The sequence below is a fragment of the Melanotaenia boesemani genome, chromosome 10 (assembly GCF_017639745.1).
Source record: "Melanotaenia boesemani isolate fMelBoe1 chromosome 10, fMelBoe1.pri, whole genome shotgun sequence".
Taxonomy (NCBI): Eukaryota; Metazoa; Chordata; class Actinopteri; order Atheriniformes; family Melanotaeniidae; genus Melanotaenia; species Melanotaenia boesemani.
The window spans coordinates 26,752,502-26,777,531 of NC_055691.1; the positions used below are offsets into that span (position 1 = coordinate 26,752,502).

The window sequence follows — 25,030 nt, forward strand, 5'->3', positions numbered from 1 at the left end:
AGCCTGGGAAAAAACGCAATGGTGGCCCTGTAAGATATTCTAGGATGAAACAGAAAGAAAGCCTGGATTTAACTCATAGAATTTAAAAGTTCATGATTAACTGGACAGGAACAAAGATCAGTGAGCAAGCATTTTAGTGTTTCATCTATAATGGAAGATTAAATATCTGTAATATATCTACTGGATGGTGAGTGGTTCTTTATGCATTAATCACTAAAAATGTAAATGCCTTGGACAATTTATGAAACAGGACACTGCGAAAAGACATGATACAAGCATTTGACCCCTCACACAAAGGGATAAAGACACAGACTGAGAAACACACAGGGAACATGAAGATTTCAGATGTATTTATTTTATTTCTCATGCATGCATCTTCCTTCTGTTTTGCATCATTGCATTTTTCATTGTGTTAATTTTTCAGCTTGTTTTGAGTCCCATTTTAATCTTATTGCATTCACTCTTTGTCCTCATGGTTGACTAGTATTTGTTTATGGTTGTTGTGTATATCATTTTGGTTTTCATACGAGTTATTTTTGGACTGTAGATGTTTCATATCTCATTATGCTCATTTTGTGTCTCTTTAGTGTCATCTTGCATCTCCCTATGGTTGTTTTGTGTCGTGGCCTTTTAATTTCTTAACTTTGAAGTAATTTGAATTGAGGTTTGAGCACTTTTCATCTTGAGTCCAAGTCTTTCTGAACAATGTTTTACTTTTTTTTCTAATATAATTTTGATTGTAGTGAAATATTTGGGTTATATTTTGCCATTGTACCCAAATATATGCATCTCTGTGTCCATTGTTTTTCTCTTTGTGATCATTTTGATTCTTTTGACACTGTAATGTTAATTTGGGTTGTTTTGTATCTTTACCTTCAGCTCTCATTCTGTATGTCCTTTTTTTACATCTGATTTTAGTTGTTTTATGTCCCAGTTATGCATGTATCTTTATGAAATGGGACCCTGTAAATTATAAGACTTATGGACTTTTGATTTCTTGGGACCCTGGACCTGTGCACCTTTGGCACACTTATCAACCCTACCACCTACATCAACTGCTTTTATGGTAAAATAAATGTATGGACGTGTAAAATGTCACAAATTTCAAGACTATTGCATAGGAACATGGCACATTTAAAAACACTGTCGATGGCAGTCAGTGTCCTTGGCTTGGAGTTCACACAGCTGTATTATAGGTCTATAAAGGAGGCTGGGTGCAATGTAAAGGCTGTTGTGTGCCCCCCTCTCCTCTTTCTCTGTGCATGTGTGACTGACGTAGCGCACAGCGTGTCCCGCCGGGGAGGGGAAGAAGGGCGGTGCTGCTTCTAACTATATTGCAGCCAGCTTCGGAGCACATCGCCCCCTCTTCGCTCTGAGTTTCGACGAGTGTTGACCGCATAGTGATTCAGACCGAGAAGACATGGCTGGATATTTGAAAGTCCTCAGCTCTCTTTCGAGGTCTGCTGGCGCTGCTTTCTCCAGAAATCCCGCAGTGCTCGCGCCTGCTGCAAATTGCCAGACTTTGCAACAAAGAAACTGTGAGTGGAGGGAGATAAGGGGGTCATCCTCAGCATCGTAATGTTGACAATTAACTGCAGCGTGACCTAGCTTTGTGTTGTCGTTTTTTTAAATGTTGCTTGCGTTGCATGTGATAAGATGATGTCATGTCAAACTGAACACAGAGCGACAAAATTGGTTAACGTTTGAAGCCGGTGGCGCCGCGCTAACGCGGCCATGCTAGCCAACTTACGTGTGCTGGTAGCCAAGATGCTGTTAATGGTTTTCTGGGCTTAAGGTCAGTGATGCTAAAAACGCTTCCCAGTGTTTTAATGGCTGTTAAACACCTCGACGGTGCAGGCTGTTTAGACGAACAGGATAATGATGAAGATGTAAACGACGAGATAGACGAAGGCCAACACAGCGAACCCACCGAGCCAGAGAGAGCCGTTTTTGTGCCCCCTCCCCTCCAAACTTCGAGGAACAGTTTATAGCAATCTAAAGAAATGCGGTCACAGAAATGAATGAAACATAAACATTATAAAAAATCTTATGACTAAACACGTATAACGGGGCAGGTTTACATGCCGCCTTTCTTTGAAAGTCCAGAATAATGCAAGAGAAAATACCGGTGCATGACTAGCTGTCTAAAGGATGTTCCGTTTTTAGCTGTCGCTGCGGAAATTTCATTGCTCGTCAGGGGGGATAAAGAAGCTGCACCTTAAATGACCCCATTGAGTAGTCAAGCCCAAAGCCGACGATTTGTACTTGAGCTGTCGTGTCATTTGTGCGACTAAGACTTGAGAAACTTTTGTCAAGGTCAGCAACGGCATACGAGCCCCCTCTATAGAGAGCAATGGCTGCCGCTTCCAGAGCTCTGGCTGTCCTACATATGATCTCCTGGGTTACATCCACGCTGCTACTCAAAACCGCACATTTTTCCTCCTCCTGACTCTATCTTTTAGACTGTATAACCATATGCGGCTTGTTACTTGGATGGTCACTTTTAAATTGGAACTAATTTGACTGTATTTTAAAGAATGTGCCAATTATTTATTTTTTTTATGCGCAGCAGGGATTTACTCTCATAATCTGATCTCTGCGGACATTTAAGTTTTAACACAGTAGAGATTTGAACATTAGAAAGACATTTTTTTCTTTAAATCTGTGCAAACTGCCACGTTTAGGTAATGCTTATAAAACAACAATTAACCTTTAAGAGTCCTTTGGTTCAACTGTGATTGAATCAACATGCCATTTGGGCTTTGTATACATAGCTGATGCTAGTAATTGATCGTAGCCCAGGAAAAATGCCCTGAGATGACATTTTTCTGAAGTAAACAAATAAAGCTGAACTGAATTGAATTGACTTTTAAGTAGATAAAAGGACTGTTAAGGAAAACATTACTTAGGTGGGAAATTCTTTACAAATGGCAGCTTTTTTCCTGTGTTTGTGAGGATCTGCTGGGGTATTAAGCTTCCTGCAGGAGTGAAGGTGACTATTTTTACAACTGTCTTTAACTGTGATCACAAGCTGCTTCTACAGCTCTTTCCCAGTGCTTGTAAAAAGTGGCCAGCAGTTTTGTTGGAATTCACCATGATAAGGTTCACTCCCACAAGTTTTGATTAGTACAATCTTTGCGCTCACTCATACACAGTTTGTGTATGTGGCTGAGCAGATCATTAACTGACCTTTGTCTCAGCTCAGGTCTGTAGTCTTGCCTGCATCTTGCCCAGACTCGTTTTGTTTACCATGTGAATGCCTTGTCTTGGTATAGGATTAATCAAAAGGAGTTAAAAGCTTGTCTTCTGTGCTGTAAATTAACTACAGAGGATGAACGGTGATCAGTGGTGTTTTCAGTCATCTTAACAGGGTTCACGCTTTCAGTGCACCTTTGACTGCTTGTCCTGAATGTATATTGCACATGTTATGTTTAGCACATAGTTTCCCATACTTCAGTTTTAAAATTAGTTGCCTGTGCTGCAGACAAGGTATTTAAAACTGCTAAATACTCAAAGCTGGCACTGGGAGCTTGGCCAGATTACTAGTCCTATTTACTTACTTTCATTAGAGGTTGTTTGCTTGTAAGACGCAACTTGAAGACTATGTACCACACGCAGGCCAGCTCTTTGCCTTAACTAATTGAGTTAAAGCAAAACTCAAGATAAAAAAAGGCATTCATTTGAAATAGTTTATTATCATTGTCATCAATAGCGAGTTCTGATCTAATCAGAAAATATAATTGTTTTTGTAAATCAATCACGCTTCATGTTCTTTTTTCTTAAGCACATGACTCAAGACACCTGCAACCTATTTCGTTGCATAGCTACTTCTGGTTAGTCATTTTTGGCTTTGTTCAAGCTATAAGTAAAAGCACAAAACATACAGATCTATCTTTGATGCATATGCAAATAAAGTAGCAGATGTGCTCACATGACTTTGCTTCAGTTGCCCCTTCATAGTCAGAAGTTACATAACCGACTCAGCTCATTTCTGCCCTCCCCTCCCCCTGCAGGGAGACAGTTGAATCCTGCGTTTGCAGATTTTAGAGTAGACTAGCCAGAAATGATGCCAGACACTAGCTGTTGGTGACTTACCCACAATCCACTGCAGCGGAAGCTCTGCTGTCACTAAACCAGAAGGAACAGGAAGGTGTTTATAACAAAACTGAAACAAAGACAACTTACTTTCTTTTTCCTGTTTATGTTTTAATTTGATTCTGCTGTTATTTTTGTCACAAATTCCTTTATTTGATCATTTTTGCAGACATGATTTTGCAGAAGCGTTTTGGTTGTATTCTTTGTCATTTCAGTGGTGAGGATGAGTACAGCTGCAGATAATGATTACTTTCATTATTGGTAGATATACAGATCACTCTCTGTATTAAGCTTTTGGTTCATGGTCATAAAATGGTGAAAAATGTCCATTAATTCTCTAAGAAAAAAGCCTTCAAGTTGCTTGTTTGCCCAACCAACAATCCAGTCCCCCAAATGAGCGAGTTTAGTGTCAGATTTCAGCTGATGCATCGTTTCGTTATTGCTTTTCCTGAAAAGTTATTAGTATAATTTATTTGATATCAACTTATCTGATTGATCTAGATAGTTTATAGTGGCCACATGATGTACTCTTCTAAGATAATAAATGCTCCCAATATTACCTCAATTAATAACTCCCCTGTAGGTTAAGGGAGCACTGCCTTTCTTGCATAATATACGCTGAAGAACATGCTGGTTTTTACAGTGTTCTAACAGATTCAGTGTTTTTTCCTGCCTACATTTTACCATTGTGTAACATAGAGGTCACAGCTGTTTTTTCATGAGTTTATTTTCAGTGCACGGTCACCATGCAGGCAGCTTGTGTCACGTTTGAAGCTTGGGACAAAAGCAGAGCATGTTTTGACAGGTGGTACCTTGGCTTGACCATCTCAGCGAGGTTAAATGTCAGATTCACCTTTGGAGTCTAGAACATTAAGAATGTTTGTTGGATAATGTGCTCACAGGACAGCTTATGTTTACTTGCGTTACTCTGGGAAGGCTTTAGCAGCAGTGGGGGAGCATTAACTTGGCTGGGAAATCTAAGAGTCACTTGATCCTCTGCACCTCCCCCTGTACTTTTCAATTCACTGAAATTGTCCTGCTGGCAGGACTCTCACACTCTGAGCAGATATGATTAGAGATGTTAATCTACAGTGGTTCTGTGGAAGGTAAACAAGCCAAGAGGTTGTCTTAAAAAGCTCATGTAGACACTGAAAATAAAGCTTGTTTCCGGTTTCTTCTTAATGGTTGTGCTTAAAAATGGTAACATAGAAATCGTCTTTTAAAATTTGAAAAGTTTTTTTTTTTATTATATACATGAGGATTTGTTCTTTCACATTTTAGTTTTCAAATCTTTGATACCCTGATTGTTGGAATCTGAAGATAACAGTTTTAAACCATTTTGTTTCTATTATTGACAGATGCCGACAAACGCATCAAAGTGGCCCAACCGGTGGTGGAGATGGACGGTGATGAGATGACCAGGATCATCTGGGAGTTCATTAAAGAAAAGGTGATACAGTGGCGTCCATGTTGAAGGGGTTAAACATTACCAACACTGATGTGACTCTCATGGGAGGGAAATCCTACGCTGTGAATGTTTTAAAAGTTGGACAGACATGAGGGAGGGTTGTGTAGAGGATTATGTATGCACGTCGGGGAGGGTGAGAGCAGATGTTGTTGGCTCAGGAATATAACCGAAGCATGATTTGGCTTGTGCTGTTCACAAGTCTAATGAGGGTTGTTTTCGGCTGGCCAATGCTTTTTCAGTTACAATGATGGACACGTTTACTCTTAACCTACAAGCTGGATGGCGGTTCCTGAATCCAAATTTAGAAAGGGCAAAGATGCTCTCTATGTACCAACTAGAGTACAGTTGGAAGCATTCCAGACAGAGAAGAACAGCAATATCCTCTGCAGATGAAATGGCTCAATAAGTGTGTCTTAATCCACCAATTTGTGGACCCATGACATGATTAAGTCTTTTTTTATGGGCATTGTTTTGTACTTTTTAACTGAGGATGAGTGTTGGACATCCCTGAGGATGTTGATTGCTACGGCGGTTCGCTTACAATGTGGTTCAGTGTCAAAGAAATATTTCCAGGAGAATGTGTCCAAGAGGTTTTGCTATGCAAAGGACAGGGTGTTGCACCCAGTTTACCTAAACATGAAGTTTTTACATTATTCCTCCATTCAGCACAACATACCAGTCGGCTACAGCACGGTTAATAATTTAAACAATGAAAGGCTTTCAGAAATATCCAATCTGATCATCTTATACCTGCAAACTCAGTGTGACCAATGTTTATTACTGCTTTTTAAACCACTGTTCAAGACACCAGGATGGTATACTCATGTAATTGTACAACATTGTTCTAAATATTTTTTTGTGTTTTTTTTTTTTTTTTCTTTTCATCTGATTTTTTAGCTCATCTTGTCCAATGTTGATGTAGAACTGAAGTATTATGATTTGGGTCTACCTTATCGCGACCAGACTGATGACCAGGTCACCATCGACTCCGCCCTTGCAACTAAGAAGTACCATGTGGCGGTCAAATGTGCCACCATCACACCTGACGAAGCCAGAGTAGAAGGTCTAGTTGTTTGTTGTACATTTCTAACTTCAAACCTGTTTACATTCAGTAGTTGATACAACTTGGTTCCACAGATTAGACAAAAACCTAAACATTTGAACCAGATCTTTTGGTGCTGTTAAGCTGTGAGAGTATTTTATTGAATTAGCACGAGTCTATTCTTTTTCTGTTAGTGGAGGGAACTGCAGATCCAAACAAACTTGTTCTGACCCATTAGACTTTATGCTGAGATAAATACAGATGGTAGTGGTCTAGTTCTGATCTGGCCCCTGTACTCCTTACACATCATTTGAGCTTTATTTTGGAGGGTCTGTCACATAGATGCTGCTCCAAACTAACCATTTTATCTTTAAAGTATAAAACTCTGTACATTTACAAATGGACAGCATCAGTAATATATAAAATTAAAATCTTTTGACTGAAAAATTCATATTTCCAGGCAAAATTTATGGACTTAATCTGATGTCTTTTTTTTTTAACTCAAATAACAATAAAAACCTTTAAACATATCTTGCCAGAAGCAGCAAACAGTGTAAGCGTAGACTTACAGAATTTATCCCTTGTAGGTTTGTAAATACAGCCATCATGAACAGAGAAAAGCCAGAATCTCAAAATAAGAATATTGAAATATGAAATTGTTTTATAAGGATTTGAATTATCATGTTGGAAAATTAAGAATCCGGATGTGGGAGCATCCAGAAAAGCATAAAGGATTAGTTATTGTAGTAACTGACAGTAAAATTGAAATAATTCATACTTCAGTAGGTTATGGGACAACAGGTCTGTAGTTGATTATGATGGATTGTATTTTCATCATAGTGCCAGTGCATTTTCTACACTTCATTAAGTAAACCTCTACTGGGTTGTAATCTTTCACGTCTTGTTTATACTTGATGCTAATATACTAACAGTACTTTTACCAGTGAAGTGGTTGAACTAGAATGAACAGTGAAACATTAATAGCTTCTTTTTTTTTTTTTGCTTTGCTGATTTGCTGCAGTATTTGTAGGTTTGTGGTATTTTTTCCCTCATCTACTAATATATATTTTTCCTTTTTTTTGTGCAGAGTTTAGCCTGAAAAAGATGTGGAAGAGCCCCAATGGAACAATCAGGAACATCCTGGGTGGCACTGTCTTCCGTGAGCCAATCATCTGCAAGAACATTCCCAGGCTTGTTCCAGGCTGGACACAGCCCATCACCATCGGCAGACATGCCTTTGGTGACCAGGTGGGTCTTAATGCTAAAAGTTAGACAACACTGATGTTTGTTTCACCTTTTGTTCTTAAGGTTCAGCTTCTTGTTTCTTCTGCAGTACAGAGCAACAGACTTTGTTGTAGACCAGCCCGGCAAATTCAGGATTGTCTTCACACCTGCTGATGGAAGTACGAGCAAGGAATGGGAGGTCTATGACTTTCCTGCTGGTGGATGTGGAATGGGCATGTACAACACGGATGAGGTGAGCAACCTATGTGCTTATGAAAGAAATTGGTGAAATTCTATATATTTGTTAGCAAATACAGAAAGAAGCCTGCTGTTTTTGACAAGCGTTGGTTAAAATACCACAGACGTCAAATTCCCTTGTCTTTACAGCTCTGTTCATAGCAACTGATTAAAGGGGTGGAATAAACCACTAAACTTTAGCCAAGCCTTGTGATCCACTTGCTTAAAGCATATTATTTTTGTTTGAGACCGTGCAGGACCCAGAGCTTCCAGTGTCTCAGAAAACTGAGCTGGCACTCAAAATACAAAAAGTACTTTCCCTCAACTGCTGCTCTTTCACAGACCATTCCCTTTTTGAGGCACCGTATAAATGGTCAATCGCTCATAGTCTTTAGCTCAACTGGTTGAGAGGCTGCTTAGTGTATGGGTTTGATGTTGTAGGTTCAAAGTTTTGGCCTGGGGCCCTTGCTGCATGTTATCTTCCTGAGAACCTGGGTTAAGTCCCCGGGCTGGCAACTAAGGTAAACCACTGTGGGCACCTGAGCAAGGCCCAACTGCTCCCCGGGCACTGGAATCTGGCCTGGCAGCCCACTGCTCCTAGCAACTAGGATGGGTTAAATGCAGCGAAAAAAATTCCCAGCTGGGATTAATAAAGTAGAATAAATAAAATTAAAATAAAAATTAAATTAAAACATTTGACAAAGTAGTGGCAGAGCATTATTGTTTTTTTCTTTTTTCTGAAAGTGGCTCTATTATGCTAATTTCAGGCTAATTTATTTTAATATGCGAGTCCACAGGGGCAGGAATACACGCAGCCTCAGAACAGCCTTTGCCAGAAACAAGCAGAATGAGGCTCTTCTGCCCTGAGCCACGCCTCCCCCTGATGCGGGTTGCCTCTGATTGGTCAACTGCCTGGAGTAGTTGTTGGGAGCGCGCACTTTTTTCGCCATAGAAACACCGTCAGAACTCGTAAACAAACTGAAGTAATATAAATACTTAGCAAGCCCGAATCGGACCCCAAAAACGAGAGTGAACAACTCAGGAACCTGCAGCAAGGAATGTAGAAAGACGTATCTGTTTGGTAATTACTCTGCTTACCAGCTATAGTCCGATATAACGCTGTTTGCTGTCCTTCATTCGCCTTATATATTTGTACATGCCCAGTTAATAGGTGTTCGTGTGGCAAATGTCCCACAATGCCAACACAGTTGGAAAATGTCTGCTGGCATAAAAAAGATAAGCTAATGATGCAATTTGCTAACACTTTCATGCATTCTTACACTATAGTTAGCCACTCCATGTGCATCTGTTGTTGCACGTGGCTTATCAGCTGGGTAATTTAGCCTGGTTGTTACGTTTGTAGCATTTACATCTGCAGTGTTGATCGCTAACTTTCTGGTCATCACTACATGTGTGTTACTTGCTGGGAGGGCTGGGCGATTAATCAGCAAATCGAATTTTCCATTTCTGGAGATTTATTTTTATGAAAATCTGGATTTTTTTTTCCATAGTTAGCAGCAGACTTAGCCCTCCCTCCACACCAGAACGGTGTTTGACAGATTTTCAGTGAAGTGACCCTTCACTCACGCCTGGGATTTAGCTGTGCTTATAACTGCAATAAGAAATGCTGCTCTTTATGAGATGCAAAAGTCAACTTAACCCACAAAGTTAAGTTAGTTAAGAGACAACCTCCATCAGGGGAATTGTTTCTGCAGTGGATCCTGTATAAGGATCCAGATGGAAAGAGATCACGGATGCATTGTGTCGCATATTTCTATGTAAGATATGAAGTCATTTATGGTGGAAAAGCTATGACATTATATGCTTTATTTTTGCTGGCTTTCATCTATATAAACAAATGTTTTTAATAACTTTGTTTTGTAAAGGAAAAGAAAAAAAATTGATTAAAATCGTAAATCGGATTTGGTTATAAAAAATCAGATTTATTTTTTAGGCCATATTGCCCAGCCCTACTTGCTGGTAGCGATCAGGCAAAGTAAGTGTGGCTTAATTCCTTTAGTTTGACTGTTGGTCACACACTAGCTATCGAAACAAAACAGACAACTTATTCGGTTTAACCTACAGCTTGTGGCTCAGGATCGGAAACGCGGGTCCTTTCTATAGGAACAGACCCCCCCTTTCAGCTAAAGCCTGGTTGCAAATCCGTTGTTGTACTGACCCTTATTTATCCAGCAGTCTTCGGTAAAGTGCCAGTCACAGATACAAACATTAGAGCAACTCTTTGGCTGGTTCCCAAAAACAAACTCCATCTGTTGCTGTCTAGCCGTTGTTTCCTTCGGGAATTTAAACAAATGTAGCTTTCCCTCACAGCCGAAGAAGCATTTCTTGTGTCACGTGTTGACACTGAAAACATCGCAGTGTCCACCGTGGTGTTGTCCACCTTACACTGAGCAGTGAAGGTGGTTGTGCCTTTCTTCTTGTGAACGTGCGCAATCTGGAGAAGATGACCAATAACTGGGGAAACACTTGTTACGGACACCGCTCATTGCTGACACCTGTGGCTCGTCCTGTATACAAATGCCAGGCCCTGATGTCTGTTCGGAGTGGCTAGACCCGACGCACCCCCGCTCTCCTCCCCGCTGATTGGCTGATTGGCTCATCACCCAGCCAACCACATTGCAGCTTGCCAGAATCCCAGAATTAAAGGACTGCTGCTGTGTTCATTCTGGAGGGGAGAAGCTGGATAGCACAGATGGCTTCCCCTCAGCTTGGCAGAGTTGTGGTTGCGTTGCTAGACTGTGTGTGCTTAAATGGTAGCCTTTTAGTACGTAGACTACTTTGAGGTTTCAGCAGGGTTAAACTTGGCTGTTTGTTTTCCCTTGTGGGAGTAATTGTAGTCTCGTTTTGGTTGGGGGTTACCTTTGTGTAGCACACAGTTTGTTTTGGCTGCGCTTTGAGTTAGTTTGTGTTCTGCCTTTTAAATTCAACCTTCGTTTTTAGATATTAGAGGACAATGGTCCCATGTGTTGGGCTAGCTTAGGCTATTTGGTTGTGAATGTATTTCACATAGATTATTGGAACTGCTGCACCTTTGTTATTAAGTTACGTACCCCGGTTTATGTGCACTCTTTTGTTTATATAATCTTAGTTTGGTTTATCCGGCGAATTTTGAGTAAGGTTTTAGTAATAACCTTTTTGTGTTTCTTTCAGCAGTTTCATTAAACCCAACACTTGGTTAGGTTTGACTTCCTGTTTTATCCCTTATTTATACTCACCACAATAAAATGTGTGGAACTGCTGAAAGAAAGGGGGGAAAAAAAAGGTTAAATCTGAAACCATACACAAAACCCGTCAAGTAAACCATACAAAATTTATACAAACAAAAATATGCCCCTATTGCGATGTGGTAACTAAATAACAAAAGGAGCAGCAGTTCCAATAAACTAAAACACAATCACCAACAAATAGCCTAAGCTAGCCCAACACAAAAGTTTAACACAAAAGTAAACGAAATGGCAGAACACGTAGTAACCCGAAGCGCAACTCAATCCTAAACTGTGTGCAATACGAAGGTAAGCCCAACTTAACAAGACTATAATTACGTCCCCAAGGGAAACACGAACAGCTAGGTTTAACCCTGCTGTAAATACGAAATAGTCTAAAAATCACCAGGCTAACATTTAGCACAGCAAACACACAGAAAAGCAACGCCACCATAATTCTGCCAACTGAGGGGAAGCTGTCTGCGCTATCCAGCTTCTCCCTCCCGAATGATCCCTGCAGCAGCCCTTTGTTTCCGGGACTCCACTAAGCTGCAAGGTGATTGGCTGGGCGTTGAGCCAGTCAGCAGGGAGGAGACCGGGGTGCGTCTGATCCAGCCTCTCCGAACGGTCATCAGGGCCAGGCATTTGCATGTAGGATGAGCCCCAACTGTCTGCAATGAGCAGCACCCGTAACACACTGTATTGTTATGGTATTTCAGAAATACATGTACATGTGTCAGATCAGATTATTACAGTAATCTGATTACTCCCAGATGACCGATTTTGATAAATGCACTAAAGTGTTTTAAATGAATAGTTATCTGAGAATGTCTTTAGTATTCAAGAAAAAAATGGTTTTGTTACACAGTAAGCTGTTAATGAATTGATATTGCATCAAATCAGATTGAATTAAAATAGGCTATGAATTGAATCTTGGCGATACCCAGCCCTTTAAGCGTCTTAATACTGCAGTATTGCTGTCCATATACTTTAGATGTTGTAGCATTATGCTTAAAGAAACATCTTTGGTAAATTCTACCGTGATATGTATACTTACTACAGAGACCTGACACCAGCCTCATTTTCAGCCTACTTTGCTACTGTTTGCCTTTATCAGCTCGGTCTGTTTGATTTAACAACATCAGAGGTCATTGTAGATTACTTTAATCTTGACAAGGGGAATGTTGTCAACCTTGCTACAACTGATAAAACCTGTAGCAGTTATGAAATGTTTGTTTTTCTTTTCCTTTTTTTTACCAGTCTATTACAGGCTTTGCACACAGCTGCTTCCAGTACGCCATTGGGAAGAAGTGGCCGCTATACATGAGCACAAAAAACACCATTCTTAAGGCCTATGATGGGCGATTTAAAGACATCTTCCAGGATATCTTTGAAAAGTGAGTGTCCACTTCGCTTTGATTTGTGCACATGTAAGAGTCATTCTTAAGCTTTCAGAATGTCATATGCAAAGGACAACATAGTAAAAGTACTTGTTTGTTTTTTGTGCACCGTGCAGACACTACAAGCCAGAGTTCGACAAACTGAAGATCTGGTATGAGCACAGGCTTATTGATGACATGGTTGCCCAAGTGCTGAAGTCATCTGGAGCCTTTGTGTGGGCTTGCAAGAACTATGATGGAGATGTGCAGTCTGATATTCTTGCACAGGGTGAGATATTTTGAAAATGACACTTCTGACCCTTCCTTTGAAATTGTATTGTGTAAGGACGCTTGCCAGTTTTGGGGCTGGTGTGGGTTGCACTAAAGAAGGATTTTCTTTCCTGTTTTAGGCTTTGGTTCTCTGGGACTGATGACATCAGTTCTTGTGTGTCCCGATGGCAAGACTATTGAGGCTGAGGCAGCCCATGGCACTGTGACCAGGCACTATCGTGAGCACCAGAAGGTGAGCTACCATCAGTCTTTGTCAGTCACTCAGCTTTGTTTGGGAAAACATTAAAGCTTGGAGACAGCAAAGTTAGCTCTCTAGGAAGCTTCAGACTTTGTAATTTGTGGAGCTTTACTGCCATCATGTGGAAAAAATAAAGCATGGCATGTATATACACAAGCATTAAAACGATGGGTTCTTAACTTGGAGATCTTAAAAAACAAAACAAAAAAAAACTAATAGTTTAAAATGTTCCTCTTCTTCTGCGTCTTCAGGGAAGGCCGACCAGCACAAACCCCATCGCCAGCATCTTTGCCTGGACTAGAGGCCTGGAGCACCGAGGCAAACTTGACGGCAACCCGGACCTTATAAAGTAAGATATGCAGTTTTTTTTTCTGGAGACTGCTGACCTTGGTGTGAAAAGTGGCTTCTTAAAAATGTGCTTGTATATTTGCAGGTTCTCTCAGACTCTGGAGAGGGTGTGTGTTGAGACAGTTGAGAGTGGTACTATGACCAAGGATCTTGCAGGCTGCATCCACGGCTTGTCCAAGTAAGTTCCTTTTATTGTAAAAGCCTGTAGTTGTTTATTTACTAAAATTATAATATTACTTCAGTATTCAATTTAGATGTGAAAATTTGAACATATCTGCTGATTAAAATTAAAGATGAGGTGTGAGATATATTTTTTAATTCCTATACTTGTTTATAAACTGAGATTGAGATACCTCAATGCAAACACTTGGGATAAGTGGAAAAAACTATTAAATTAAATAAGCATAACATTTAATTATGCCCACCTTTTAGCCAATATTTCTAATAAAATGAGGCACATTATGCAGGTCAGAGATGAAACCTTTAAATGACTGACAAAATGAACACAATGCTATTTTTCTCAAGCCCCACTAAATTTAACAGTCCTTAATCTCAGTTCAACAGGGGTGGATAATAAATAAAGGAAGCACTGTTTGTTTTTTTTATTTTGTTTGTTAGTTTATTTTTTCTTTGCACAGTTTAATCTTAAAAAAACTAACCAAACAACAAAAGACCTGCCAAAAAAAAAAAGAAAAAAGCATAAAATGCTCACGTAGTAGTAGTTTAGGGTGGTCGTAATCGACAGATTGTTAATGTGGTCATTAAGCCGCTCACTCAGCTACCTGCACACTACAATGTTAGCTGGTTAGATCTGACGCTAAATGCAAACTAAAAACCTCCTCGAACATGTTTGTTTGTTTGTTTTGTTTTATCACTCTTACCAGCTGTTGCAATGGCTAACTAGCCACTTCTTGTGTGAAGAAGCATGGATTATACAGCTAGCTAGCAAGCAAGCTAGTTTATGATCGTTAAGAGATGAATGCAAGACGTCCATTTTAACCAGTAATTTGCCTCAGAAATGACAACAATGAGGAGAAAATATAAACCTGTTCTAGAGGGAAAGGGGACCTTAGATTTCTTCCTTTGTGATCTGGTGCAAAATTAAAATTGAATGAATATATGGGATGTTAATTAAGTAATTATATAACATAAAACAAACTTGATCTTCTAGGGTTGGCAGCGGTTGATGTTAGGAGGTTGGGACGCCCCTCTAAATATAATGGTCGGGGAAACGCTGGGTTTTATTAAATGTTTGTGTGCAGGTCCCTGGTTTAAAATAAAAAGTTTGTTTAAAGGGAAAAATCACAATAAACATAAATTTAGCTGAGCTTACTTAGATCCTACTGGTGTCTTTTTATGCATAATAAGGTTGAATTCAGTTTCCACAGTGTTTTAAAGGAGGTTTCAAAACATTGGGATGTGTATCGGGATGAAGCCAAAAAGTGTTGCGATATCAGCTGTAGGCCCTATCAGCCTGTCCTAAATGAGATTTTGGAGGTTTAAGGAAGGGTTCGACCTCAGATGAGTGAAAGTTAAGAAAGAAAGCTCTCCCTATTTTCTCAACATAACTTTGATATTTATAATAAAAGGTATTATTGCAGCTGTTTCATGCTTGTTCTTGCTTGAACATTTTGACATGAGGTTCAAATCTCATGTTAGTTGATAAATAAACTTAATGCTTAATTTCTAAAGACAGTTAAGAATTTGGGCTGAGTATAACAAACTGCTAAAGATGCCATCTTGAGCTCTGGGAAGTTACATCTCCTCCCCCCACTACTGGCAAACACTTTATAACCCAAATAATTCAGATGAATTAATCATACAAAACCTCATTAGTTGCAGTCCTCATTTAAAGAATGCATCCATTTAGTCGTCTGAGCATCTTTACGTTTTGGGACATTAAGCATATAATGGCATCCAGAAAAATTAATAAGATTTGGTGCTTCAGTGTCAGATTTCCTTACTTAAAACTGTCAATAACACGATTTAGCTTTTGATAAGTGTTGGAAATTTACATTAAAACTTTGCTTTTAACATGTCTTTATGGTCTCAGACATGTTGGTTCAGATTTCTGCCAGAGACACTAGTTTAAATTTTTTTTTTTTTCCCCCCACACAAGTTTTCCTAAAAACAAAATGTTTTTTTATCTAGGGGAAAAGGCTGGCAACAAACCAAATCAAAATGGTATAAATTAAAATGTATTTATTACAATTCCAAAATAAATATACAGTTTCCTATAAACGTAAAAGAAAACACAAGGGTACAATAAATAACAAAAATTGTTCTCCAAACAAAATATAACAAAATGAGCGACCAAGTTAAAACACAACAAACAAACATAAAAAAAGGAGCTAACATGAAATAACAAAATTTATGTCAACCAGACAAAACTCTGGGACTTTAACACTACTCTTAAATAAACACAAAAAGCATCTCATAAGGAGAGCGTTAAATACCTCTAAACAACCAAGAAAGCAAAACTATTACACTAAAGAACAAAACCAAAACTACCTGAGGAAACTCTTGCAAATTGGAGCAGCCAACACAAACCCACACAGGGTGAAACACTCAGAGAAATCCCAGTCTGGTGAACTGTATGCCTGCGGTGCACAGCTGCCTCCAATGATGCTGGTGAAGATCCTTTACAGGGCAGGTGTCCGTTAAGTCCCGCCTCCACCATAAATCCCGAACAGCCAGGGGCCGTAACACAAAACAAGACTGGTTTTAAGTTTGTGAGAAAACAAGACAAAATGTTTTTTATTCATCAAAATGTGGATCCAGATTTAAAAGATTATTAAATTAATTATTGAAATTGTTTTTAATTTAAAGCAAACTTCTGATATTGAACATAGAGAAGGGATGAGAAACATACGGCACACAAAGCAGGGTTGCCCATCTATATCCAGGTATAAAAACAAGATTTCATGAGCATTTTAAAGCCCCAAAGTAAGATTAGCACAGTCTTGAATGTGAAGTGTGTTTAATCTTTTCTACCCATCTTTTTTCTCCATATTCACAATGTGTGTACCTGGATATGTTTGCACCACTTCATTAGTTAACTTAGAAAAAACTGTCATATCAATTTTAGGAACTTAGGACATCGATCTTTGAAATAATAAGATGTCAAGTACAAACTCAAAACTTGCTTAATATTTATACCTTCCACACTGCCCATTCATTAGGTATTGTTATATTATTGATAATGTTATTACACAGCAACAGAAATTAATTCTGAGCTCAAATAATGTCACCTTGTTTCCTGAAGTGCAGTATTGACTTGTCTGATCTGCCCCGCTCGCCTTTACAGTGTGAAGCTGAACGAGCACTACGTCAATACCACAGACTTCCTCGACGCCATCAAGACAAATCTGGATAAAGCCCTTGGCAAGTGAAGGACTTGAGAGAAGATAGTTGGTCTGGAGATGGCAATGTCACTCCTGTTTTTGTACCTCATTTTTAACTTAAAAGATCAATAAATCCACTTGCGTTTTACCAGAAGGAAAACACTGTCTGTAGGATAACGTAGTGTTCTCTTAGGATATTAAATGGTTGCGTCGTCCTTCCACTTGATGACCCCCCTCCTCAACAACCTGTTGTGTTATGTGCAAGCTTTTATTTTTGTAATGTGTACTGTATACTGTGTAATGCCTTGAGCAAGACTGAAGCCTCTGTCAGACATACTTGCCAATAAATCAGGTTTGACCCATCGTTGGTGTTTTTGTGTCAGTGTGTGAGAAAAAGATAAAATGTCAAATAATTTAAAGGTAAATAAATTTATTATTTTACAGTATTGTCTGGTACACAACATTGTACATACAGTTCTATTCATATCTTCACACTAAAGTCTAATACAGAAAGCTATTTAAGCTGAACATCTTCCCCTTTTTATCACTATAATAGTGATGTAGTGAACACAGAAGCTGAAAAACTCACAAAAATGAGCATTTTTATTTTAAATGCACTATATCAACATAGCAAAAGGATACCTTCTTTGCAGGTTACAATTTTGAAAAGCTAAGCAGCGGGAAACTGAATATATTGAGCATTTCCAAATCATTTTCCACAAGGTTCACAGCCCTGTCACATGTTGGGAGGTTGTCGTTCATCACTGGAGACCAGTGTACAGCATGATGGATGGCATTCTCTCGCAGACACACCAGGGCACTTAATATTTCTGTCCAGGTTTTTTTTTTTTTTTTTTTTTGGAGACAATTCTTGTTGAGAATCATCCATAAAGAAAAAAAAAAGCAATATGAATGCAGGGTTTGCATTGTTTTTAAAGCGTGCTGCAGCGTCATCATGAGAAACTTGGATGAGCTCAGATGGTGAAGCTTGTCTGTTCTAAGAGATCTACAACCAAATGGGTGGGATTGGAACCTGAATGTAATTTCATGAGGTCTGCGATTGGACCCAAAAAAAATCCAATGTCCCATCTTAGTGTAACTGTGAGGAAAAACTGACGCCCACAGCTGCAAGATTCTTTTGTTTTTTCCAGTTCTTTGGTAAAATGGGTCCAGCTAATAAAACGGGCATTTTTCTTTTCATTTGCATCTGAAAACATTCCACACAAACAAATTACATTCATAGACTAGAGATCAATACAGTGTGAAGCTTGTTAATGCAGAAATGTAAAAAGTAGACACAGTGGTCCCAAGTGCAGCGCACTGATTACAGTACCAGCCAACATAGAGGAGGACTGATGTACTCTGTACAGTTATATACAATAAAGCACAGGTTGCAAACCACACAGAACTTAAGTCAATTTGCAGACTTTTATCACAGTATAAATGAGAGTGAGATATTAAGCACAATGAGCTTTGGCAAGTGAAAGAACACTTGTTCCCTTCCTTCATCCTTACAATGGTGTACCCCAGCAGACCGAGAGAAACCAGGATTGTCTGAATGAGTAAGTGCAGCTTAACATATGCAGCTATTCTTGCTCCTAAAAATGTGCTTTTATAATAGGGCTCAGATGATCTTGTTTTTTTTTTTCGTTTTGTTTTTGTTGGTACCTAAATACTTATATTTTCGACTGCATTTTTTTAAATATAATCTTTAAATCTGTAATGTTTCAGATGAAAATATGACTTGAATAAAAAGTATACATGTTCAAATTTTATAGCATTATGAGTGACTCCAGTGCATATTGATGTGCAGTTTGCTGGCCCTCCTCACGTCCTTTAGGAAGAATCCAAGCACTATGCCTTTAACAGCAAAAAACAAATGAAAATAAACAATCCAGTTTTCATTAGTTCATACTTGTTTTCAATTTGGGATCATTTTAATAATTCATGCAGTGCTGAAGCGCCCTGCACTTTTCCCATACGTGCTGTAATACTCCATTTGAGATAGTTTTGACACATCTTGTGTGTTGTTGTTGTTAGCTCGGTTTTCTCGCTCACTGAATTCAAAGCTCTCCTCTTCGTACTCCTCCTGCCCTTCTGTCTCTTGGGGGGGTTCTGACAAAGGAAGGAAAGACAAAAATATGATCCCATGTTGCCCTCAATAACATACTCACACACAAACACACACATATAGTACTCCTCCTAAAGACAAATGACCATATTGAGGACAACCAGTGGATTGCCCCTCCCTTTGTTTCAGTCTCCACTGATAGAGACAGGCATGTCTAATCCAGGCACTGCTATATTTACTAAACAGAGGAATGGATTGACAGAAATAAAAATACTCGGCCACTCGATTACAGTACATCATGAGTCAAAGTGCATTAGGAGCAGATTGACTGACAATAATGTGACGTGAAGCCCTCAGAGAAGTCCCACTTGGAAATATGCCAACAATAGCGTGTCAACACACTCAAATTTGATCTGTTTCAAAGCAGTCTAATTAGGACAAGAGATAGCTACTCACCATGTCCATCTACTGTATTGTCCATGATGCCGTGTTTAACCTTCATGTGTCGACTGAGGTTGCCCTTCAGGTTGAACTTGCTGGTGCAGTAAGGGCACTTGAAGGGCTTGCTGCCAGCATGGAGGTGCATGTGGCCGAGAAGGTTGTACATTCTGTTGAACGACTTCCCACACACCTGTGAGACAAGAGGCTGTAATCACTACCACTCCTTCACAGTGGGATCCAGTCACACTCGAAACAAAACTCCTTTACTTGCCACCCACCTTGCATTTAAAGGGCTTAACGGGAAGGTGGACAATCATGTGCGTTTTCAGGGTCTGCTTCTGGACGAAGGTCTTGAAGCAGACGTGGCACTGGAAGGGCCTCACGCTGGCATGGATCAGCATGTGTCTCTTCAGGTTGGCAGACAGGGTGAACTCTCGGGCACAGACTTCACACTTGAATTCTTTCATGCCCTGGAGAATCAAAAGTGTTTGTGTGTTTTAATTAATTTGGCTAAATATATGGTTGAGAGGTAAAAGATATAATGAGCCATCATGAGCTTGCATGTGTTTGAATATTTGTAGACTGACTTTTGATCCAGTTCATGTGTAGTTTGTGTTGACTGATGAAGAAGACAGCCAAACAATGTAAACATCAAACTTTTTTTTTTTTTTTTTTTTTAGTTTTAGCATTTATTCTACTTTTATTTTTATATAATAGAAGCTTTTTCTCCTATAGAATAACATATATGATATAATGAAAAAGATCTCCATGATTCATCAGACACAAAGGAAGAAGCTTTGCAAATGATAGACTACAAAGGAGGGAGGGAGTGTTAAGGGGGTTGAGCCACACAAAAAACTTAAGGCCTTTGAAGACTATGTTTACAAAGCAACTGGTTTTGGAGAAAGGCTGTGATGCAAGTATGCCATTTACCCCAGTTTTTCTGTCAAGACTCACACACCAGACTGAGTGAAAGAAGCTAAAATGCGTGTGCTGATAATGTGATTTGTCTTTCCAAATTAGGATTCATTGATGTTGTACAGAAGCATGTGGCCAAGCTTCTCTGAGTTTTACTTCCAACATATACAGTAAACTGTTAGACAAAGGCACATCACTAGGTTTCAGTACCTTAGGTGCGGAGGTGTGCAGGGCCAGTACCTTGTGAGTGAGAGCATGTTGTCGAAGGTGGTGGATCTGGACAAACTCCATGCCGCACTCGGGGCACACGTAAGGCCGCACATTTTGGTGCTTCATCAAGTGGTTCTGCAGCTGGCTGCGGTAGGCAAAGGACTTGTGACACTCTGTGCACTGGTACGTCGTAGGACCCTGATGGCTTGTTAAGTGGCGCTTCAGGTGGGCGTAGGTTGGAAATTCGAGGCCACACTGGGTGCAGACGTGACACTGACCATTCTCGTGTTTGTTCTCATGGGTCCTAAGCTCACTGGGGTAGGCAAAGCCTCGGCCACAGAAGCGGCAGCTGTAAGGCTTAACGTCTGTGTGCTGCAGCATGTGCCTTTTCAAGTGGCTGGTCTGCGTGAAGGCCTTCTCACAAACCGTACACTTGTGGGGTCGGGTTCCCTGATGGGTGAGCAGGTGAGTCTGTAGGTGGCTTGGCTGCTTGAAAAGCTTCCCACAGTGTAAGCATTCATGGGGCTTAATTCCATTATGGCCCAGGATATGGGTGACAAGGTTATATTTTGATGTGTATGACTTCTCACACATGCGGCACTTCCAGCGTTTTAGACCCTCGCCCACATCTACACAGTAAGACTCATCAATCTGTACATTTATATCCAGACGGTCTATCTGCATTCGTCTGGCGAGGCCCTCTGGGTCCGACCACAGCATGGCCTGGCCGTTTTCCTCATACTCTCCTGCCACCGGCAAGTCAGCAGACTCATAGGCCACTTCACTGGAATCATAGTAACGGTTCTCCAGAGGACTGCCAGTTTCTCCACTTGTCTTTAGGTTCAATGCCTCCTCCTCCTCCTCCTCCTCCTCTTCCTCTACCACCAGCTCTTCTTCCTTCCTCTCTTTCTCTTGACTAGAACTGTCTTCTTTCTCTTGCACTGGCTGTCCATCTATTTCAGGCCTGGGTGTATCTCTCACACACGAGGGACAGTTTCCGCAGGCCTGTTCCTCTTTCAGAGAACCTTGCTGAGTAGATGAATCCTCTGACTTGTCAGGACTATGCCTGCTGTTCATATGAATGCAGGAAGGAGGGGTATCAGAGTCAAGTCTTTCACCTTTGACCTGCGCCTGTGGAGTGGGCTCTTTGTGTGGGAGAGCATCTGATTCTCCATCACTCCTCAGTCTCTTGATCCTCCCACGGGGCCCAGAGCGTCTTCTCTCGCTGCAATGGGGCTGAGGCTCCGAGTCCCCAGCAGGCTCTGCCAGGTAGTCTCCATTGGCCCCAATCAGCTGGTCAGCATACTCATACTCCACTGACTCTGCCGGAGGAGGGGGGCACTCTCTGGGCTCCCCTGTGTAAAAGCCATTTGGGGCAATTGTGGCTCCAAATATTTCATTCTGGGAGATGAGGCCAAGAACAGCAGCCTGAGCCAGAGATAGCACCACTACAGGCTCTGTCTGTGTGCCCACATCCATGTGGCCCTCAGTCATCTTTGGGTAAGTCCGCACCAAGCGGTTACTCTGTTCCTCCTAAAAAAGAAAGGCAATAAAAAAAAAAAAAAAAAAACACAAGCATACAAAATAAATTTAAAATATAGTAGAAGCATTAGTACAACTGCATCAAACTTTTCTTTTGTTACAATGTTACAAAACCGGCTTTACTCAGAATTTCCTCATTTAGCCCCATTTCCTTATTGTAGCTTCATGATGTTGTGACTCAATAATGAATTTATCATACAGCTTAGATCTTAACTCTGTATTCTAAACTGATTAAAGCTAGAGTTTGCTCGTCCTCAAAGGTTTATAATAATACTGTGGTCATGTTTTTTAGGGATACGCTGTGAAAACTACTCTCAGACTACGCCTTGTGTCTTCGCTCTAAAGCCACAGAACATTAGATTGAGGAGATAAGGCAGATCTGTGTTAGAACTCCGCTTCCTTCCTTGAAAGGCTTTACAATAATAAAGAACACAACAAGGGATGCAGGTCCAGCCAGGAAGTTGACTTCCGTGGACTGTCCTCAGCACTTCCTGTGGGGTCCTGGGACAGCCTAGCTGACCAAAGTCAACCCATCACTGGTGCAATCTGTCTCATTCAAGAGCAGCAAAGTCTCTCAGCACCCAAGCCAACTTCGTAAACCCTGCAATGCTGGGCTTCTTTAACAAGATGAGATATGCCGACAGGCAGTTTCATATCCATAACAGACAGTTGGTACAGCTTTGAGCTCATTCTGTATTCCAGACCAATGCATAAGACTCCCTAACATAATTGTATGGTTCAGAAGTGTTTCAGACCCACATGCTCATGTTTACCCGACTGCCTGTAAGTGAAATAGTGACACTATGGAGAAGAAATTGTGGTTCAACCAAACCTTATGTGGTAAAGAAGAAGTGAGTGTGGCATGCCACTGGTTTCAGGTTATTTCACAGCATGGATGTGACTGTTAAGAAAATGTATAGTGAGAAGCTCCGACCCCCTAGTTTCTTTTCAGACAGCACTCCAACCTTCACTCTGCCACATAAGAAAGAGCTGCTTCCTTTCCTGACACAATACAATGAGAAAAGAAAAGAGTGGATAGAGAAAAGAGAGACAGGAAGAGAAGATAAAGAGCAGGAATAAAGGTGTGTGTTTGTGTGTGTGAATGCATGGGAGAGGGGAGTAGACCTGGATGCCCTGATAACCACGTCATTTATAATTACTGCTTTTAAAGTAGTCAGACAGAGACAGACTGTGTGTTTGTGAGAAAGAAAAGGAAAGAGACTGGGTGTGTGTTTGAAAGTGTGTGTGTGAGTGAGAGAAAAGAGAGGGAGGGAGGTATGAAGAGAAGGAGAAAGAGCTGTGGGCGGGGGAGGAGTGGAGGGAGGGAGGGAGACAGAGAGAGAAATGAGATGGAGGGGCTGAAAGATAAAGAAAGAGGGAAGGGAGGGAGGGGAGGGAAGGGGAAGAGAGATTGAGTGAGCATGTGAGAGGAGGGAAAAGAGAAAGGAAAAGGAGAGGGGGTGTGAGCATGTGCGAAGGGGGGGGCAGTCAGAGAGAGACAGAAAGACGGAGTGAGTAAGAAAGAAAAAGGGGAAGGAGGGAGGGGAGCTGTAGAGAGAAGAAAAAGCACAGCAAAATGAAAGGCTGACAAAATGAAAGAGAAAAAGACAAATGACAAGTAGACATAGAAGGTAGAGTAATAACTGCCAGAGCGTACTTTCACATTTAAAGTTGCAACCGAAAGACACCTAAGGACAAACAATTAGAGCATAAGCAGAAAACCGGCAGCAAACACACAAACACAAGTGTTCTCTTGGAAAAGAAGTTGTCACTGCAACACTCATGTAAATGTGAAAAGTAATCTTACTTCCCTTTCTGACGCTCACATGGACAAGAGTGTAAACACCACACGAACAAACTGCAAAACAAGTAATCACGTGACCCCCCCCCCCAATAGAAAATGTTCTCTTCTATGTCACAAACTCACCACATTGTTCCTGGAGTGATGTTTAAGGTGTTTCAGGGATCTCATCCTTCAGGAGAAATGAGTGGAGTAAAAAAATCCACCTCCTATTTATATCTGTGGGAGAGTGGGGCGGTCCCACGGCTCATCCTCCTCCTACTGTTGCTGTTATCAGAACTGACTGTGCCTGCCCCCCTCCACCCCACCACACACACACACACACACACACACACGCACACACAGCATCACCCCATTTCTTTCTCTTCCTCCCACCCTCTCCTTCCCATCTCACTTCTCTGTCTCTCTTCTTTTCTCTTTCAAACACACACACAGATACACACATCTTATCTCCCTTTCTCACTACATACAATTCAGCATGACCCTTCGACACACATTTCTCTTTAAGGCACACAGCCTCTATCTTTTCTTGATCACACTTCATACTTTACTTTGCATTTCCTGTCTTGTGAGCATTTGCTCAAATGCACAATTCTAAATACTAATCAGTAGTTCCTCAATGTGCATGCAGATAAATGGAAGTGAATTTGCACACACAAACATGTCCTGTCGAGATATATATATATATATATATATATATATATATATATATATATATATATATATATATGTATATATATATTTATAGCACACTTATAGAGGTGCTACTCACTTTTCTAACACACAGCACTAAGTGATGTTATGGGTGGAGGTGCATCTGTCAGTGGCAAAACAGTCAGACAACAGTTAATGTTGGAGAAATGGTAAAATTTTAACTTTCCAGAGAAGACGAGTAGTTTGCTGCCATTATTTCTAGATTCAAACTAATTAACTATTGAGACAGCCTGAAGTGTACTGTCTGAGAAAATCAGAAGAAAAAAAAGCAAGAAAGAAAAGAAACGGAAAAAGAAAGAAGAGAAAAGCAGTTAGGAGGGAGGGAGACAGACGTGGGGGAGAAAGAATAAAGAAGAAAGAAGCAGAGGGAGGGGGAGTGAAGTTGAGTGGAGGAAGCGGGTGGGGTGGGGTGGAGGGGTGTGAGAGACAGAAAGAAAAAAGGG

The 25,030-nt window shown here is 40.5% G+C and overlaps 2 protein-coding genes across 2 annotated transcripts; one reads left to right on the forward strand and one right to left on the reverse strand.

The window, feature by feature from the left end:
• The first annotated feature begins 1,328 nt into the window (after window positions 1-1,328).
• idh2 (isocitrate dehydrogenase (NADP(+)) 2) lies at window positions 1,329-17,253 on the forward strand. The gene is made up of 11 exons (XM_041997367.1): window positions 1,329-1,538; window positions 5,454-5,545; window positions 6,461-6,626; window positions 7,693-7,853; window positions 7,939-8,082; window positions 12,551-12,687; window positions 12,807-12,958; window positions 13,080-13,192; window positions 13,450-13,547; window positions 13,632-13,724; window positions 16,854-17,253. Exons 1-11 carry the CDS (start codon window positions 1,421-1,423, stop codon window positions 16,936-16,938), a joined length of 1,359 nt encoding a protein of 452 aa, XP_041853301.1. The 5' UTR covers window positions 1,329-1,420; the 3' UTR covers window positions 16,939-17,253.
• Window positions 17,254-17,303: 50 nt separating this feature from the next.
• Window positions 17,304-24,097, reverse strand: znf710a (zinc finger protein 710a). Its single transcript, XM_041997366.1, has 5 exons — window positions 24,000-24,097; window positions 20,561-22,063; window positions 19,681-19,872; window positions 19,418-19,592; window positions 17,304-19,005 (listed from the first exon to the last, which is right to left on the reverse strand). Exons 1-5 carry the CDS (start codon window positions 24,042-24,044, stop codon window positions 18,836-18,838), a joined length of 2,085 nt encoding a protein of 694 aa, XP_041853300.1. The 5' UTR covers window positions 24,045-24,097; the 3' UTR covers window positions 17,304-18,835.
• Between the last annotated feature and the right edge of the window lie 933 nt (window positions 24,098-25,030).

Excerpts from the sequence above, each read along its gene's own strand:
- idh2 (XM_041997367.1), top strand. The coding sequence starts at position 1,421 with ATGGCTGGATATTTGAAAGTCCTCAGCTCTCTTTCGAGGTCTGCTGGC. Across the intron at positions 5,546-6,460 it reads GGGAGTTCATTAAAGAAAAG|CTCATCTTGTCCAATGTTGA; the intron begins GTGATACAGTGG and ends CTGATTTTTTAG. Across the intron at positions 12,688-12,806 it reads TTCCAGGATATCTTTGAAAA|ACACTACAAGCCAGAGTTCG; the intron begins GTGAGTGTCCAC and ends TGCACCGTGCAG.
- znf710a (XM_041997366.1), bottom strand. The coding sequence starts at position 24,044 with ATGAGATCCCTGAAACACCTTAAACATCACTCCAGGAACAATGTG. Across the intron at positions 19,873-20,560 it reads AACATGCTCTCACTCACAAG|GGCATGAAAGAATTCAAGTG; the intron begins GTACTGGCCCTG and ends TTGATTCTCCAG. Across the intron at positions 19,006-19,417 it reads CAATACAGTAGATGGACATG|AACCCCCCCAAGAGACAGAA; the intron begins GTGAGTAGCTAT and ends TTCCTTTGTCAG.